The sequence below is a fragment of the Saccopteryx bilineata genome, chromosome 11 (assembly GCF_036850765.1).
Source record: "Saccopteryx bilineata isolate mSacBil1 chromosome 11, mSacBil1_pri_phased_curated, whole genome shotgun sequence".
In the NCBI taxonomy this organism is placed as follows: Eukaryota; Metazoa; Chordata; class Mammalia; order Chiroptera; family Emballonuridae; genus Saccopteryx; species Saccopteryx bilineata.
In genome coordinates this window covers 6,658,691-6,673,994 of record NC_089500.1, presented here as the reverse complement: position 1 = coordinate 6,673,994, position 15,304 = coordinate 6,658,691, and the positions used below count along the sequence as shown (strand labels likewise).

The following is a 15,304-nucleotide window of genomic DNA, read 5'->3' as shown; positions in this document are numbered from 1 at the left end:
TTTCTGGGTTTTTTATGTTCCATTATCTTGGTATACATTTCAAATCTGGGACAAGTTACTGGTCACATAAAATCCTGCTTTACATTAGGTAGTATAGCAAAAAGAAAAAAGACATACTTTAGTATTTGAAATTTCATTTTCTACACAAATAACTCAGGAGGACGAAGCCAGAGGTTGGAACCTTGGCTCTTCGTGCCTCCCTGGTGCTCCCCTATCATGCATGTCCCCGTCATGCATGTCCCCAACAGCCAAGGCCAACTTCTGTCCCTGAGCCACTGCTGTCTCTAGGGGAAGGATGGAAGAATAAAAAAGAGGTACATCAGCCAGCTGAACATAACCTACTTTCCTGCTTACAAAAATGAGAGCCACTTTGCTGAAGCTGGCCAGGGCCAGGGGGTCACGATGGCACTATTGAAGCATGTCGTACTCCTGTGTCATTACTTGACCTCTAAATGCTCGTGGAAATCACAAGAAAGCACAGCTTCTCTCCAAGGCACTGAAGCTCCTACTCCCAGTTATCATTTTAAACCATTGCTTCACAACTTGGAGTATGTATCAAAATCAGCGGAGGAAAATTGCTGTCTGTGCTGGCTTTGAGGACGTGGCCACCCAAGACCATCCAAATGGACTCTCTTGGGCTTATGTGTATTTTTATAAATCATGAGGCAATCAATACTCTTGTAATTCTGATATGCACCATGGGGTAAGAATCCATGTCTTTAAATGCAGTAATTATTAACACAGAGGCTAACAAGTATAGACGAACATCTGTAGAAGAGTGAGGGATTTATCTTCCTGCAGTATTTGAAGGATAAATATTTGGTTCCCTAAAAGTTCCCTAGTTATTAATCTCTAACCTATTATTTTCAATGGCTGCATAGATCTTAAGATTTTAGATCCTAAGCTAAATCATATAAAGATTTTCCATATGAAAACAAAATATTTCCAAAGCTTATGACTCTTTTATATTACTTCCCTTACTAAATTAAGCATTTAGATACCTAGAACATGTATTTAAAATCCTCAATTAAAATGTATGCTTTTGATTTTTTAAAATCAGAAACTTTTAGCTCTTAACACACTAGTGATCCAGACGTCATTACATAAATATAATATATTCAATTATTCATTCATTTACTCCACTGATATTTATTGAATGCATACTTCATGCCAAGGACTTTTTAGGAACTGGGAGTACAGCCTCAAAAAAAAAGTCTCTCACCATTTAGAGCTTACATTTAGTGTAGTTGTAGCAGACAGTAAGCAATTACCAGATGATATTATTTAAAAAACAAAAGTGCTTATAAAGAATAAAGCACCAGAGGAAAGGGGTTAGGGAGAGCTGGAGGCCGGGAGGTCCAATGTGGACAGAATGACTAATGAAGGTGTGAATTAGACGGTGACCTAAAGGAAGGAGCGTTGAGTAGTGAGGGCATCGAGTCCAGGGGTCCTCGGGCTACGACAGTCCTGACACACGACATTTCAAGTTTACAATGCTTACTTACACAAAAACAAAAAAAATGAAAGAATTTCTTTTTACACTCCTTTATTTTTGTCATTTTCTGTTGCTATATATACTACAGTGTACGCGGTACAGTCTGTTTATGTTCTTTTCCCTTTTCTGTGGCTTAGTTGTGTTTTTATGTTCTGGATTATGATTTTACAGCTGAGTTAGGATAGGTAAGTGACTTAGGCTAAGGGTTGTTTCGACTTACACCAAAATTCGGATCACACCGCTGTCGTAGGAACGAAGCTGTGTCACCACCCAAGGCCCCCTTGTACATGAGTCTAGTTGGAGAGAACAGCAACTCACCTGGGCCTGGTGAGACCCCACAGACATCTCCCCTTTTGAAACCAGTGCTGCCACTGGACCACCTGCAGTTGTACCACGAGGCCAAGAGCCCCTCTAGGCACAACCCTCAAAAGGCTTTGAAGAGAATGTTCATTATTTACAGGCCTTGGGGCGTACAAGGCCTGCCAGGGGCACGCAGAACAGTGGTGGGTAGAGAGTACCTACCGACCCGGCCTGGGCTTCTGCATTTCCTGGGGCCCAGGGCAGGGCCTATGGTTTCGTGCGCTCACTCTGTGAATGTAGTACATGAGGGCGGGAATTTAAAGCATGGGAGATCCGGAGCACAAGCCGCCCAGGTGGTCAGTTACGGAAATCAACCAAGAGATTGTCTCAGAGGAAACACCTGAAGATAGTGATGCTAGCTAGATTCATGTGAAAAAATGGGAAGCACGGAAAATACTGTTTCTTCCACACAATTTTCAGTTTCACTTAACTGCTTCGTCTCCACTTTGCTACAGGAAAGCTGGACAAAGTAGCTTCTGCATTTTTTTGTTGGCAAGAGAAGGGACTGTTGTTAACATGGGCACAGAGGATGGCTTTAGAACTCCCTATGGTGTCGCAGAATCTCGGGACTCAGAAGGAAACACCAAAGGACTGCCCGGATTGTTTTGTTTCCGTGTGGGCCCCTGGCTCTCCTAGGATGGCCCGTGCTGTCTGGAGATCCCTTTGGCTGGGCTGTCCTTTATCCTGGTCTGTGCTGCGTTCTCTACCCACAGTGGGGGACATGCCCCATAAATCCAACCCCTCCGTGTATCTGTGGAAAGCTGATGTGCTGTTGTCCTCATCCCTTACCCTTTGACTCCCAACATCTAATAGCAACAATTTTATGTTGGAACAGCATTCTACGGAAAGGGAAAGGAAGAACAGAAAAGGAGGAAGACATGTGATCGAGGATTCTCAGTAAAACCTGAGCAACCGTGCTGTGGCCTCTGACCTGCACCAGGCCCGGGGACATGACTCCCTTCACTGCTGTGTGCCCTGGGCAGCACCGACAGAGAGTGCACATGTTGAAAAAATAAACTGCAAGAAAATGATGGCTAGTTCTTCACTAGTTGTTCATCGCAGCCTCTGTTACGGGAGACGGGCTGAGGGCAAGTTGGAGGGCTAATCGCCACCGCCGGCAAGGCATGCAGAAGTCAGCGATCTCCCTCTGAATTCCCTGTCCACAGATACTCTGTGTGTCCACGTCATAGTGGTATCGACCCGACCGGTCACCCACAGCAATAATCCTGCAGGAGTCCTACATCCCCTGAAGCTTACTCATTTTCATCAAGAGCACAAAATTCAAAGGATTTTCAGAGATATTTGCAAACCTAAATATTTGTAATTAAGTGTAATTTCAATGGTAAAGAAACATTTTCATTTCTATCCAAAATGTTGGGACTTAAATTTAATAGAAAGGCTGAACAAATTAAAACACATTAGTCTACATTCTTAATGCCCTTGCTTTAAGATAAATTCAAACAAAGCGAGAAGATCAATCCAATAAATTGAGTAACTGAATGTTAATTTTGGAGTTGTCACTATTTCATCTTCTAAATATGGCCTATGTGTCACTCATTTAATCTTCATAATCCAACAAAACAGGGGCCACCATCCCTGAATTATAGCCACAGGGCAGAGAGGGCAAGTCACCGATGGCACACAGGGTGAGCGACAGAGGCCTGGGACCCAGTGTGGGACACCAGGGCCTCCCACACGCAACGGATGCAGCCGCTCATAGCGACAGGCGGCTGCTGTGCTCCCGTGGAACCCACCTGCCCCTGTACAGGCTCGGCCACTCTCCTGGACACGGCTCATTCTGACCAGCTACTCTGTGCTCATCCACAGGGGTCGACCTTTCAGCTGCTGTTCCCCGGGTCAGGGTTGTTCTCATTAGGGGAGATGCTCATGGTATAAAAGCTAAAACAAAGAGTTAAAAATGGACATGTGTGTAAAGTTCTAATTTTCCCTAACAGACTCTTCCCATTTGATGCATCTTGAGGCTTGAGTCCCGTTTTACAGCAGGACAGTGAAAGTGAGGGGTGACTGCTTTGCCCAAGGCCACAATGTAGCATTTAGATCGTGGATGCAAATCCAATTATTCTCACTTTGTTGTAATTAATATTTTAAAAAATAAGGTTTGAAAAATACAAAATTATCAAACCTCTGAGTCCCAGTTTCTTCACATATAATGGCATTAGATTAGAATGCTATGTTTCTCAAGTCTGTCCCAGCTCTGAAATTATTTTTATACAAATAACTTACAAGCTAATAAAGGAGGAAACACGCTGTGGGAGACAGTCCCAACTACCCTCTTTGCTTACACAGAGCATTCTCACGTTGCAGAAAAACAAAAAAGAACTACATGTTTTCAATTACTTTATTTTAGAAAAAACAAATGGTTTACAATGGGTACCCTAAGGAAGGCTATCAGGATCCAACTAGTAATCCAGACTTTCAAAAACCCATTAGTCCAAAGCAGAAACTGTTTGCCCACTCTCGGACCCAGACACATTCAGAAAAAGAGATTTATAAAAATAAAATGGCAAACCTCACCCCACCAATTTACTGATAGTCTGAACATTTCACTCACACGGTTTATGTGAACAGTGTCTGCATAAGAACAGCAAGAGATTCCCCCCCCACCATCCAACCTCCCGATCATAAATAATGAAGCATGATGAAAATATTTAATTTTGCAAAACCAAAACCAAGAAAAAAACAAAAACTCTGAAATAAAACACAAGAGACAGCAAACAAAAACTCAGTGAACGAAAAACAACACACCTGTTTATTCACACACTCTCCCTGCAACTTCTTGGCGTCTGACTCTCAAGGTCACTCCTAAATCCCGGACCGGGAAGCCTGTGCGATAAACATGGAAATTCCCTATCTAATCCGCCTCCAAGAAGTTTCAGAAGCAGCAACATTAGAGAAATATGAAAGTACACAACAAAACAAATTAGAAAGGGCTGCAAGCTACAGTGGGATGCACTTTCTCTGGAATACCATTGCATGTTGTCTGAGCACCAAATTAAGCAACAGCAAGCATCTAGGACTTTGAATTTTGGAAATTAGAGTCAGAACTTTATTGCAACTATGAGAAAAGGCAAAAAAGTCCAACAGACTGAAGGGCAGTCCGTCTCCTGATATGTAACATTCATCACTGAATTAGGATGACACCTGTTCTTCTACATAAGATTGCTTAAGAAATATACCATGACTATGAAGTATTTTTTTTCCAAAAATGAAAAAAGCATTCCTACTAAGCTCTGATATCCCAGTCAAGGGAGAAGCATGCCCGTGAGCAAAAATTTAAACTCATTTTGTGAAGTGTCTGACAGAACCCTGAAGTGGAGATATGCAAAAAGCAAAATATTAAAACATAAGGGAAGAAATCAAATTATTCACTACAAACCACCTACACACTTTGTTTTCCCAATAGACACATTTGGTAAACAAAGTAGAACAGGAGGCAACAGTCCCTAGAGTTGTGAAAAGGGGAACAGAGTAAGGCAGCAATTTCTGGACAAAAATCTCAGAAGACAAAGACTGCTGGACGTGTCTGTTGATACAAACAGAGCTTTCCTGTTTGGTTTTTCTTTAAGTTTTTTCTAATCGAGGCCTTTCCTCCGACGCTTGAGAAATGACAGGAACAAGTGTGGAAAGAGACTGCCGACACAGGACAGCGGGGAGCAGGAGGAAAGGCGGCCACGCTCCCTGGTGCCTGCTGTCCTGGCAGCTGCCGGGCGACCTTCCTCCCTGGACCCGGGCTCGCGGGAGGCATCTGGGCTCGCCTCGGCCTGTCACTGCTGCAAAACAAACGTGACCTGCAAACAGTGACATTTATTTTCCAAAACAATCTCTCATTCCTTGTTGGAGAGGAAATCTACTAGTCCAATTAACAGCACTGATCTCCAACTTCCACTACAGAACATTTCATTCTAGTATTTCCCGGAACTCCCTGTGACTGCATATGTGAACCACTATTACAAATAATAATGGGATGCTAAGCGTTAGGAATAATTATTACACACTAATAAAATAACTGAGCGCAATGAAACAATGACTAGTAACTCCTCAGTACTTAGGGTACAGTTCCAGTTGAGCAGTGATCCACATGGCTTTGGGAACAAGCAGGGGCTGCCCCTGGGGACCAGAGCCCTGAATGACTTCAGCATCAGGACCAGGAATTACATTTTTTAAAAGTGAATGAACATTTTAAATGTTTAATACAATTCTTTGTGTTGGATAACTCAATGAATAATCACCCAAATAAAAGCCAGCTAAAAAAAAATCCTAAACTTCATTAAACATAGCAAACTTACTTTTAAAAAAAAAATACCAAATTTCTGCGTTCCTTGGGCTAGATTTCCTACAGCATTTTCTTCTAGGGAGGAGAGACCACAGGCCACTGGCTGGAGAGCGGGCAGAACGGAGGACGGAGAGGGCATCTGGTCGACCTCTGAAATCGCTGCCCGGGATTTTGCTGACAGGTTGATTGTGTCACTCATTACTCATTATGAACACAGACATGCCCATATTATGTAACAGACGAATGCCAAGAAAATTGTATACGTGCACGTGTGTGTGCATACATATACACACCTATATGCACGCAAGTTACCATAAAATAAGACATATATTACTTTTTTAAAAAACAGCAGGAGCTTTTTATCAAAGGAAATTTTCACAAGAAATCTCAATATAGAAAATCGAGAAACAGGTTGGCTGCTCCGGCCAAAGCAGGAGAAGGGCCCGAGACGGCCCCTCCCTGAAACGACCCCCTCCCTGAAATGTTGGCTGAGACACCTGCCGTGTAGCCAGTTCATGGTGTGAAGTCCCTGCTCCAGCTCCGCCTGGTAGAGTCACCAAGGTAAAACGTCAGAGCACCTACCCTCTGTCACTCTGCAGGCTAATAGGAAAATTTTATAATGCAACCAAGTATAAAGTTAAAAAGTAACACTTCTCCCTTAAAAAACAAAATAAAATTGCTATGCTCTATATAAAACCAGAACTTTAAAATTTCATCCTGATTCAATCCACGGAAAGAGTGATTAGTTCTCCTTAAAGTGCCCACATTTTAAAGACTGACTTTTGTCCACGTGAGTGTTATCCACAGTGGGGGAGACCGCAGCGGGACACGGGGGCGCTGCTCTCCCCTTGAACACAGCTCTTCTGCCTGACCCCGCCCTTCACCGCTCTGCCTGGAATCGGATGTTCAGGGAGAAACACGCACAGGGAGCTGGCCTGTGAGAACATCCGGAAGGTGGACACCGATGGAGCATCCTTTGTGTGAGACCAGCGTTTCCTTTCTGCATCCAACAGCCCCCATTTATGAAGGACTACTTTAATCCATGCAGTTGGTATTAGCAAAATACAAACAACCTTTCCCTTTCATAACCATCCCGATTAAATGTCTCAACTCAGTAAACAGACTCTCGAGCGATCTGAAGTCCTGGCACAGTCTCAGTCTGTCTTCTTCTCTAGGAGGTCCTTGGGCTCTGGCCCGGCAGGCCCGGGAGAGTGTCCACCCCTCGGCTGCTGCGCCTGGCCGTCTGCAGCCACTTCCGGGCTGTCCACCTCGCTTCTGGACACCTCGCACCTCTCCTCTATGTAGCCGCCGTCTGTGTCAGCCGTGTAGATGCCATAGCACATGATGCTGATGACTCCCAGAGGCAGGCCGAAGAGGAAGCAGCCCATGATTGGAGAGCTCCTGAATATGGACTGTGGAGAGAGAATCACAGCTCAGTGCCGCCAGCGCACTCGCATGCCAGCAGCATGAATGGACGGACGGATGGACAACCACGACAGGTTGGTCCTCCTGCTGCCAGCTAATCCGTGCATGTCAGTCATGTCAATGTTTCTGCAGGGACCTCCACGTGAGACGAAAACTGTATGGTGTGTGGATGTGTATGCACTCACATGTGTGTGTAACCGGCTCTTGGCAGGAGAAAAGGGCACCCACACTCTGTACCAGGGGTCCCCAAACTACGGCCCACGGGCCACATGCGGCCCCTTGAGGCCATTTATCCGGTCCCCACCGCACTTCCAGAAGGGCACCTCTTTCATTGGTGGTCAGTGAGAGGAGCATAGTTCCCATTGAAATACTGGTCAGTTTGTTGATTTAAATTTACTCATTCTTTATTTTAAATATTGTATTTGTTCCCGTTTTTTTTTTTTTTTTTTTTTTTTACTTTAAAATAAGATATGTGCAATGTGCACAGGAATTTGTTCATATTTTTTTTATAGTCTGGCCCTCCAACAGTCTAAGGGACAGTGTTCTGGCCCCCTGTGTAAAAAGTTTGGGGACCCCTGCTCTGTACCCTTCTCTAGCGACATTTCCTTTGCTCACGTGGACCCTGAAGGCCTCTGCAGTGGCTCCCACGGGCCAGACAGGGTGTGGTGCGTCCAGCCCACCGAGAAAGCTGGCTGCTTACCGTGAGCAGGCATACACGCCTTCTCTTCACATCACCCTTTGGATATTTATTTCTTCTGTGGTTCCGAGGGAAGCCACATTAACTTAATCATTTCCTTCAGTGGACATACTGTCTCCTAGGCTCCCAGGAAAGTGAAAGCCACTCCCCTGGTTAGGTTTTTCAGCGGCAACACTGTGGGTGTGACTGTCGCTCTCAAGAGCCATGCCAACAAACTTAGAGGGGAGCAAGGTCAACATGGACTAAGGAAACAGAAGAAAGCTTCATCAAATCACGGTGTTTTGAGGCAGGAACATAAGGAAGGGTGAGGAAGTGACAGACCCATGCGGGGTGAACGTGGGCACGGGGCACACGGCATCCGGACTGTGGCGTACGATGGAGAGGCAGAGGGCTCTGCCTCCATCACTGCAGGGGGCTGGTGTGTCAGTGATGCCAATGGTGCAGTGGGCACAGTACGGCAGGGGCCAGGCGAGGGGACCCGAGGGGGCCGGGGGAGTCAGAGTGCGCAGGACACACGGGGCTGAGGGCCAGTCCGTGTCGGGCTGACAGGAAAGTAGGGGTCACTGGGAAACTGCAGGATGCACGGAGTGCTAGTAGCAGAACCAGCTTCTTAGCAAGAGGAGACGGTTGGCTACACTCCGATGACTGCCCCTGGCCAGAGTGAACGAGAACTCCCACAGGCAGCACCCGACAGGCAACAGAACAAGGTAAAGGTTCAAATTCTGGGAGGCCTCTGCTCTCAAGCTGACAGAAAGGCAGACGGGACCAGTAAGACTTCTGAGAGCTCCAAGCAAGGAGGGTTCAGCTCCAAGGGCGGAAGAGGCAGAGCAGGAAAGACTGAGGGACCCCTGCCATCATGTGGTGATGTTAACTGACCGAAACCAGTTCCTCAAAATCATAAATGAAGGAGGAGAGAAACAAGTACCGCCTGACAAGCATGACTTCCTAATATAAGCAGACTTGTTCTAACCTAAAAAAGGTATTTTTTACCCAATCCTTTCAAATCCCCGAGTTTACCTGGGGTTTAACATAAAGAGCCTATAACGCTATATATACTCTATCAATTATCAATGAAATGAGACAAAGTGTCACAACTTACCACAACAGTGGACTTGGCATCAAATACCATTCTTTTCAATCTCTGCAAAATGCTATCACCTCCTTGGGCCTTAAATGTAACAGGAAAAGACACGTACATCATTAACTTAAAGTACTACTACTTCATGTTTCTGTTACATAATCTTGCAACTGCCGGTCAAGGGCTAAGGACATTACACACAGCACCCAGGAGAGCCTGTAGTACCCGCCCTGCTTCCCTAGCCACCCACTTCCGGGGTGAGTGTGGGGCCCCCAGCCGCACCCACCCCGCCCAGCCCCCACTGTGGGGTACAGCGGACACTGGTCCACCTGGGGGAAGCGGGCCACCTCTGCTCTGCACATGGCCAGTCCCGAGGATGACGCACAAACAGGACAGTGCTGAGAGGCAGAGTCAGGAAAACTCGGAACGGGAAATCACCAGATGGCTGACACCGGCCGTCACTGAGGTCAGTCCCAGTCCTGACGTCCTCACCCCGTGAGAACACACCAGTGTAACCTCTCTGTGGTTACACAGCATAGGCAGGGACTCACTAACCTACATACACACGGGAGGGCTCTCGTGCACACAGTGAAAATGTCAGTAACATTTTCACAAATATTAAATTCTGACTATGTGATTTCCAAAGCAGAAATACGTGCTCCTCTGTGAGCCGAGTTTCATGTAAGGTCTGTGTGATGCACAAACTGAAGTCTCAAGAAATAATCAGATTTCACGACTGCACAGAAGACTCCTATTTTCTTTCCTACTATAATTGGACGTGATTTCATGATTTTAATATGGGTGCAACCATCTGAGACACACAGCAGTAAGGTTTAGAGAAAAAAAGAAAGTTAGAGCTATCTGTTCATTATACAGTATTTCCTATCTCTTAAGGAAATGTCTTGTTCACAGGTCTCCTAGGAACGTCAATCTGACTGCACTCCAGGGAGGTTCACCATCGGGACAGCCGGTGCACTGCGGGCAGCAGCATCCCTACACCCCGACGCGCATCTCACTGCGACAACCACAACTGCCATCAGAGAACCTTAAAGGACACGTCCACCATTCAGCAGCCCACGGAAGAACATTCTCTGTGTCAGAGCACGTGACCATCCACCACGTGAGGGAGGGGAGGCCTGCCCCTCCCCTGAGTGACGGCTGACTCTGCCTCTCAGAATCTGCAGACAGGAACTGCTCCCGCCATCCCCTCCCATTGTCCAAGACAGAAGGGTGCAACTTACTTCCACCACGCCGTCCAAAACGCTGTTAATAAACTGGACCATGTCCTCCGTGTTCTGAATCTGTCTGTCTAGTAAAAAGTACTGTTGGTTTGAGGTATTCAGCACAACTACAGTTGGGACTTTTAATTCACTGAAAACAGAAAAACAAAAAAATCAAAATATACTAAACACACAAAAATATTCTGATTTTTATATTATGTCTGAATAACTATAATCACAAAAAGAGGAAACTAAAGTAATAGCTTTGCCTCCTTTTGACTATATCCAAAACATCTAAAGTTATCCATCAATTTTAAAAAAATAGCTAAATCAAGGATATGTGAAAAACATTTTAGTATGCAATACAAAACAGCTGAATTTTCAGTTAAACTTAAGGATAAAACACATTATGGACAAATGATAAATTGCTGGGTAATACTGTTTCATGTCACAGATACACTTCAAATACTGCCGTCAAGCACACACAACACCCACAGTGACAAGGTTCTCAGGTGACTGGCCGGGCAGAGCGCAGTCTCTGAAGTCACGATGCTCCTGTGTACACCTCAGGCTTTCCCAGAATTTAGTGTTTTAAGCTTAATGTTTTTCATTTATAAATGAGTAAAAGATGTGAGGGTATGGACGGATCTGGTGGTAAAATTAAATGAGAAAATTCAAGTTATATTCAGCACAGTATCTTGTACAAAACAACACGTTTCAGTAACACTGCAAATTCTCTTAAGTTCCCACGACCCTGCAGTGCCGCAGGGACAGCACACCACCAGGGGGACAGCACACCACCAGGACCCCACAGTGCCGCGGGGACAGCACACCACCAGGACCCCACAGTGCCGTGGGGACAGCACACCACCACGACCCCACAGTGCCGCGGGGACAGCACACCACCAGGACCCCACAGTGCCGTGGGGACAGCACACCACCAGGACCCCACAGTGCCGTGGGGACAGCACACCACCACGACCCCACAGTGCCGCGGGGACAGCACACCACCACGACCCCACAGTGCCGTGGGGACAGCACACCACGACCCCACAGTGCCGCGGGGACAGCACACCACCACGACCCACAGTGCCGCGGGGACACACCACCACGACCCCACAGTGCCGCGGGGACAGCACACCACCACGACCCCACAGTGCCGCGGGGACAGCACACCACCACGACCCCACAGTGCCGCGGGGACAGCACACCACCAGGACCCCACAGTGCCGCGGGGACAGCACACCACCACGACCCCACAGTGCCGCGGGGACAGCACACCACCACGACCCCACAGTGCCGCGGGGACAGCACACCACCACGACCCCACAGTGCCGCGGGGACAGCACACCACCACGACCCCACAGTGCCGCGGGGACAGCACACCACCACGACCCCACAGTGCCGCGGGGACAGCACACCACCACGACCCCACAGTGCCGCGGGGACAGCACACCACCAGGACCCCACAGTGCCGCGGGGACAGCACACCACCACGACCCCACAGTGCCGCGGGGACAGCACACCACCACGACCCCACAGTGCCGCGGGGACACACCACCAGGACCCCACAGTGCCGCGGGGACAGCACACCACCACGACCCCACAGTGCCGCGGGGACAGCACACCACCACGACCCCACAGTGCCGCGGGGACAGCACACCACCACGACCCCACAGTGCCGCGGGGACAGCACACCACCACGACCCCACAGTGCCGCGGGGACAGCACACCACCACGACCCCACAGTGCCGCGGGGACAGCACACCACCACGACCCCACAGTGCCGCGGGGACAGCACACCACCAGGACCCCACAGTGCCGTGGGGACAGCACACCACCACGACCCCACAGTGCCGTGGGGACAGCACACCACCAGGACCCCACAGTGCCGCGGGGACAGCACACCACCACGACCCCACAGTGCCGTGGGGACAGCACACCACCAGGACCCCACAGTGCCGTGGGGACAGCACACCACCAGGACCCCACAGTGCCGCGGGGACAGCACACCACCACGACCCCACAGTGCCGCGGGGACACACCACGACCCCACAGTGCCGTGGGGACAGCACACCACCACGACCCCACAGTGCCGCGGGGACAGCACACCACCACGACCCCACAGTGCCATGGGGACAGCACACCACCACGACCCCACAGTGCCGTGGGGACAGCACACCACCACGACCCCACAGTGCCGCGGGGACATGCCACCACCACGACCCCACAGTGCCGTGGGGACACACCACCAGGACCCCACAGTGCCGCGGGGACATGCCACCACCACGACCCCACAGTGCCGTGGGGACACACCACCACGACCCCACAGTGCCGTGGGGACAGCACACCACCACGACCCCACAGTGCCGCGGGGACAGCACACCACCACGACCCCACAGTGCCGTGGGGACAGCACACCACCAGGACCCCACAGTGCCGTGGGGACAGCACACCACCAGGACCCCACAGTGCCGTGGGGACAGCACACCACCAGGACCCCACAGTGCCGCGGGGACAGCACACCACCACGACCCCACAGTGCCGCGGGGACAGCACACTACGACCCCGCAGTGCCGCGGGGACACGCCACCAGGACCCCGCAGCACTGTTCCCTGAGCCTTAGTGGTCACCAGACATCAGTTGAGCTTGCAGACAGGAAACTACCACCACCAATGTGTCATTTCATTAAAATAACTTTTTTTCTTTCAAAGACAGGTTTTGTATAATCACAAAAGGAAGGTACTCGACTCCGTGTGTCACCCATACATCAGTCTATGGTTATCTGTGTGTCTATGAAAGTACACGCAAGAGAACACTCACTCATGTCACTTAAGAAACCGGGTCCAGCAGACTGCTCTGATGCTCGTAAGTCTCCATCCCTCCCTACGCCACACCCTTTCCCAGTGGGGCAAAGCACGCTCATCCGACCCCTGATGTTGGGCACCGCCTGCAGCCTGGCCAACAAGAAGCAGACAGAAGTGATGGAGCAGAGGCCCGAGATCGCCTGCCAGGCTGGGCTTCCCTTCCCGTGCTCTGCGGTGCCCTGAGAACACCCCCCAAAACCAGCCCACCAGTCAAACGCTGGAGCCACAGGGAGCAGATCGGCAGAGGGGGGGGGGCACATGGTGCTGTGCCCACCAGTCACCAAGCCCATCCAGGGAGAGACGACAGGACTCCTACTGTCAGGCCCTGGAGACCAAGGTGCCTGGGTACCCAGCATCCTCATTAGGCAACGGCTAACTGTAATTCCCTTCCATTTAAATACTAATGGAAGAAAACATCTCAATCCACTTCTCTTCATTATACTCAAAAAAACCCAAAACAAAATAATTTAATAGACCAATGATCTGATGGTGCTCTACTGAGAAAAAAAAACACAGTCAATGTTGCAGTGTAATATTCTTACATTTTATGACGTATTTGCCATAAGTTAAAGAATATTTTAGGCATCAATACCTATTAAATTCCAGTAATTTATCTGTCACTATTGTTGTCACAGCAGTAACAGTTTCTGGAGGAGATCCAAATTTGAGAACTGACCTCTAACTTTACTTGTTGGCATCCTCTGGTATATTATTTACCTTTAAGTTTCTTCTAAGAAATCTGAATTTCCTCACCTATATAAAATGGAGTAAATAGTACTTACACCTTACTGAGTTCCTATAAAAGTTAGAAAATATACACTGACCACTCAGTCCCGTGCTGGTCACAGAAATGTACAGTGCAGACTTCCAATTATTATTATACAGACTCCACTGTATGCCTTCTCTCCTCTCAAAAAACAAACAAAAAAACCAACCACCAAGATAAGCACAATATGAATAAAAAGCCCAACCACCCCAAACTATGAGGGGCTGGAGACAGAGACTACTGTTCTCTGATCATAACTATAGCTCAAAAATTCTACTTCATAACTCACATTAGAAATAACACTCCAGAAGAAATGTTGATCCACCCTGACACATTCTGAAGGTACACTTGTCCACTGGACCCAAACTACTCTGGCCTCTTGCAAATGCTGATAAACTGAACCAATATCCTAGCCTGCCTCGAAGGCTATTATAAGAGATGGTTGTATGAAAGTCCCTAGTACACATGTAGTAAATGTCCTAGTCAAAACACATTTCCATTACAGAGCACCACCCTTTATGGTAAAGATTACATAGCATAGCAATTTCTCTTAGGTTTCCACAAGGTCAATCATACTCCTATAAGCGGGTTATTTTCCAGGAAATAAAAATGTGTCATGTTTTTCTACTTAGTGTTGAGTATTAAAAATTCAGGGGCAAATTCTTCAAGCATCTTTGCTAACTGTACAGACCCTTTTTTTTATTTTCCTTGTCTTGATCTCTCCATTCTGGTACTCTGTATCTCTGGTCAACCCTCCCACACTGAAGGAATGGAGAGAAAAAAAGTTGAACATACATGAAAAAAAGTAACACTAACTACTTCATAACTTTAGGCTTTTAACTAAAAATTATGCATTTCCCTTTGAGTTTGCAGATCTGGTTTTTCCGTCCCCACGGTGTTACGTGGCGAACAGAGGGCTCTAATTCACCCTAGTGCACTGCACCATAGGCAAGGTCTCAATTCTCACCTTCTCCCTCTCTGGCCCCCCCCCCCACAGGCGTCCCCAGAGGCTGGCCCCTCCCCTCCGTGAGCACCTGGGGGTGGGGGAGCGGGCGTGTCCATGCCTGCGTGGTCCCTACACTTCTAGGCTTTGACCACACAG

At 48.1% G+C, this 15,304-nt stretch overlaps 1 protein-coding gene across 3 annotated transcripts in view; it reads right to left on the bottom strand.

The window, feature by feature from the left end:
- Positions 1-4,200: 4,200 nt before the first annotated feature.
- The window catches only part of TMX3 (thioredoxin related transmembrane protein 3), a 32,696-nt gene continuing 21,592 nt past the window's right edge, over positions 4,201-15,304 (bottom strand). For all 3 annotated transcript variants that reach the window (XM_066246442.1, XM_066246440.1, XM_066246441.1), the window contains 3 exons: positions 10,591-10,720; positions 9,371-9,439; positions 4,201-7,561 (listed from right to left, as the gene is read on the bottom strand). In XM_066246442.1, the coding sequence (XP_066102539.1) occupies positions 7,304-7,561; positions 9,371-9,439; positions 10,591-10,720 (457 nt within the window). In that variant the 3' untranslated portion in view covers positions 4,201-7,303. The remainder of the gene's footprint in view (positions 7,562-9,370; positions 9,440-10,590; positions 10,721-15,304) is intronic.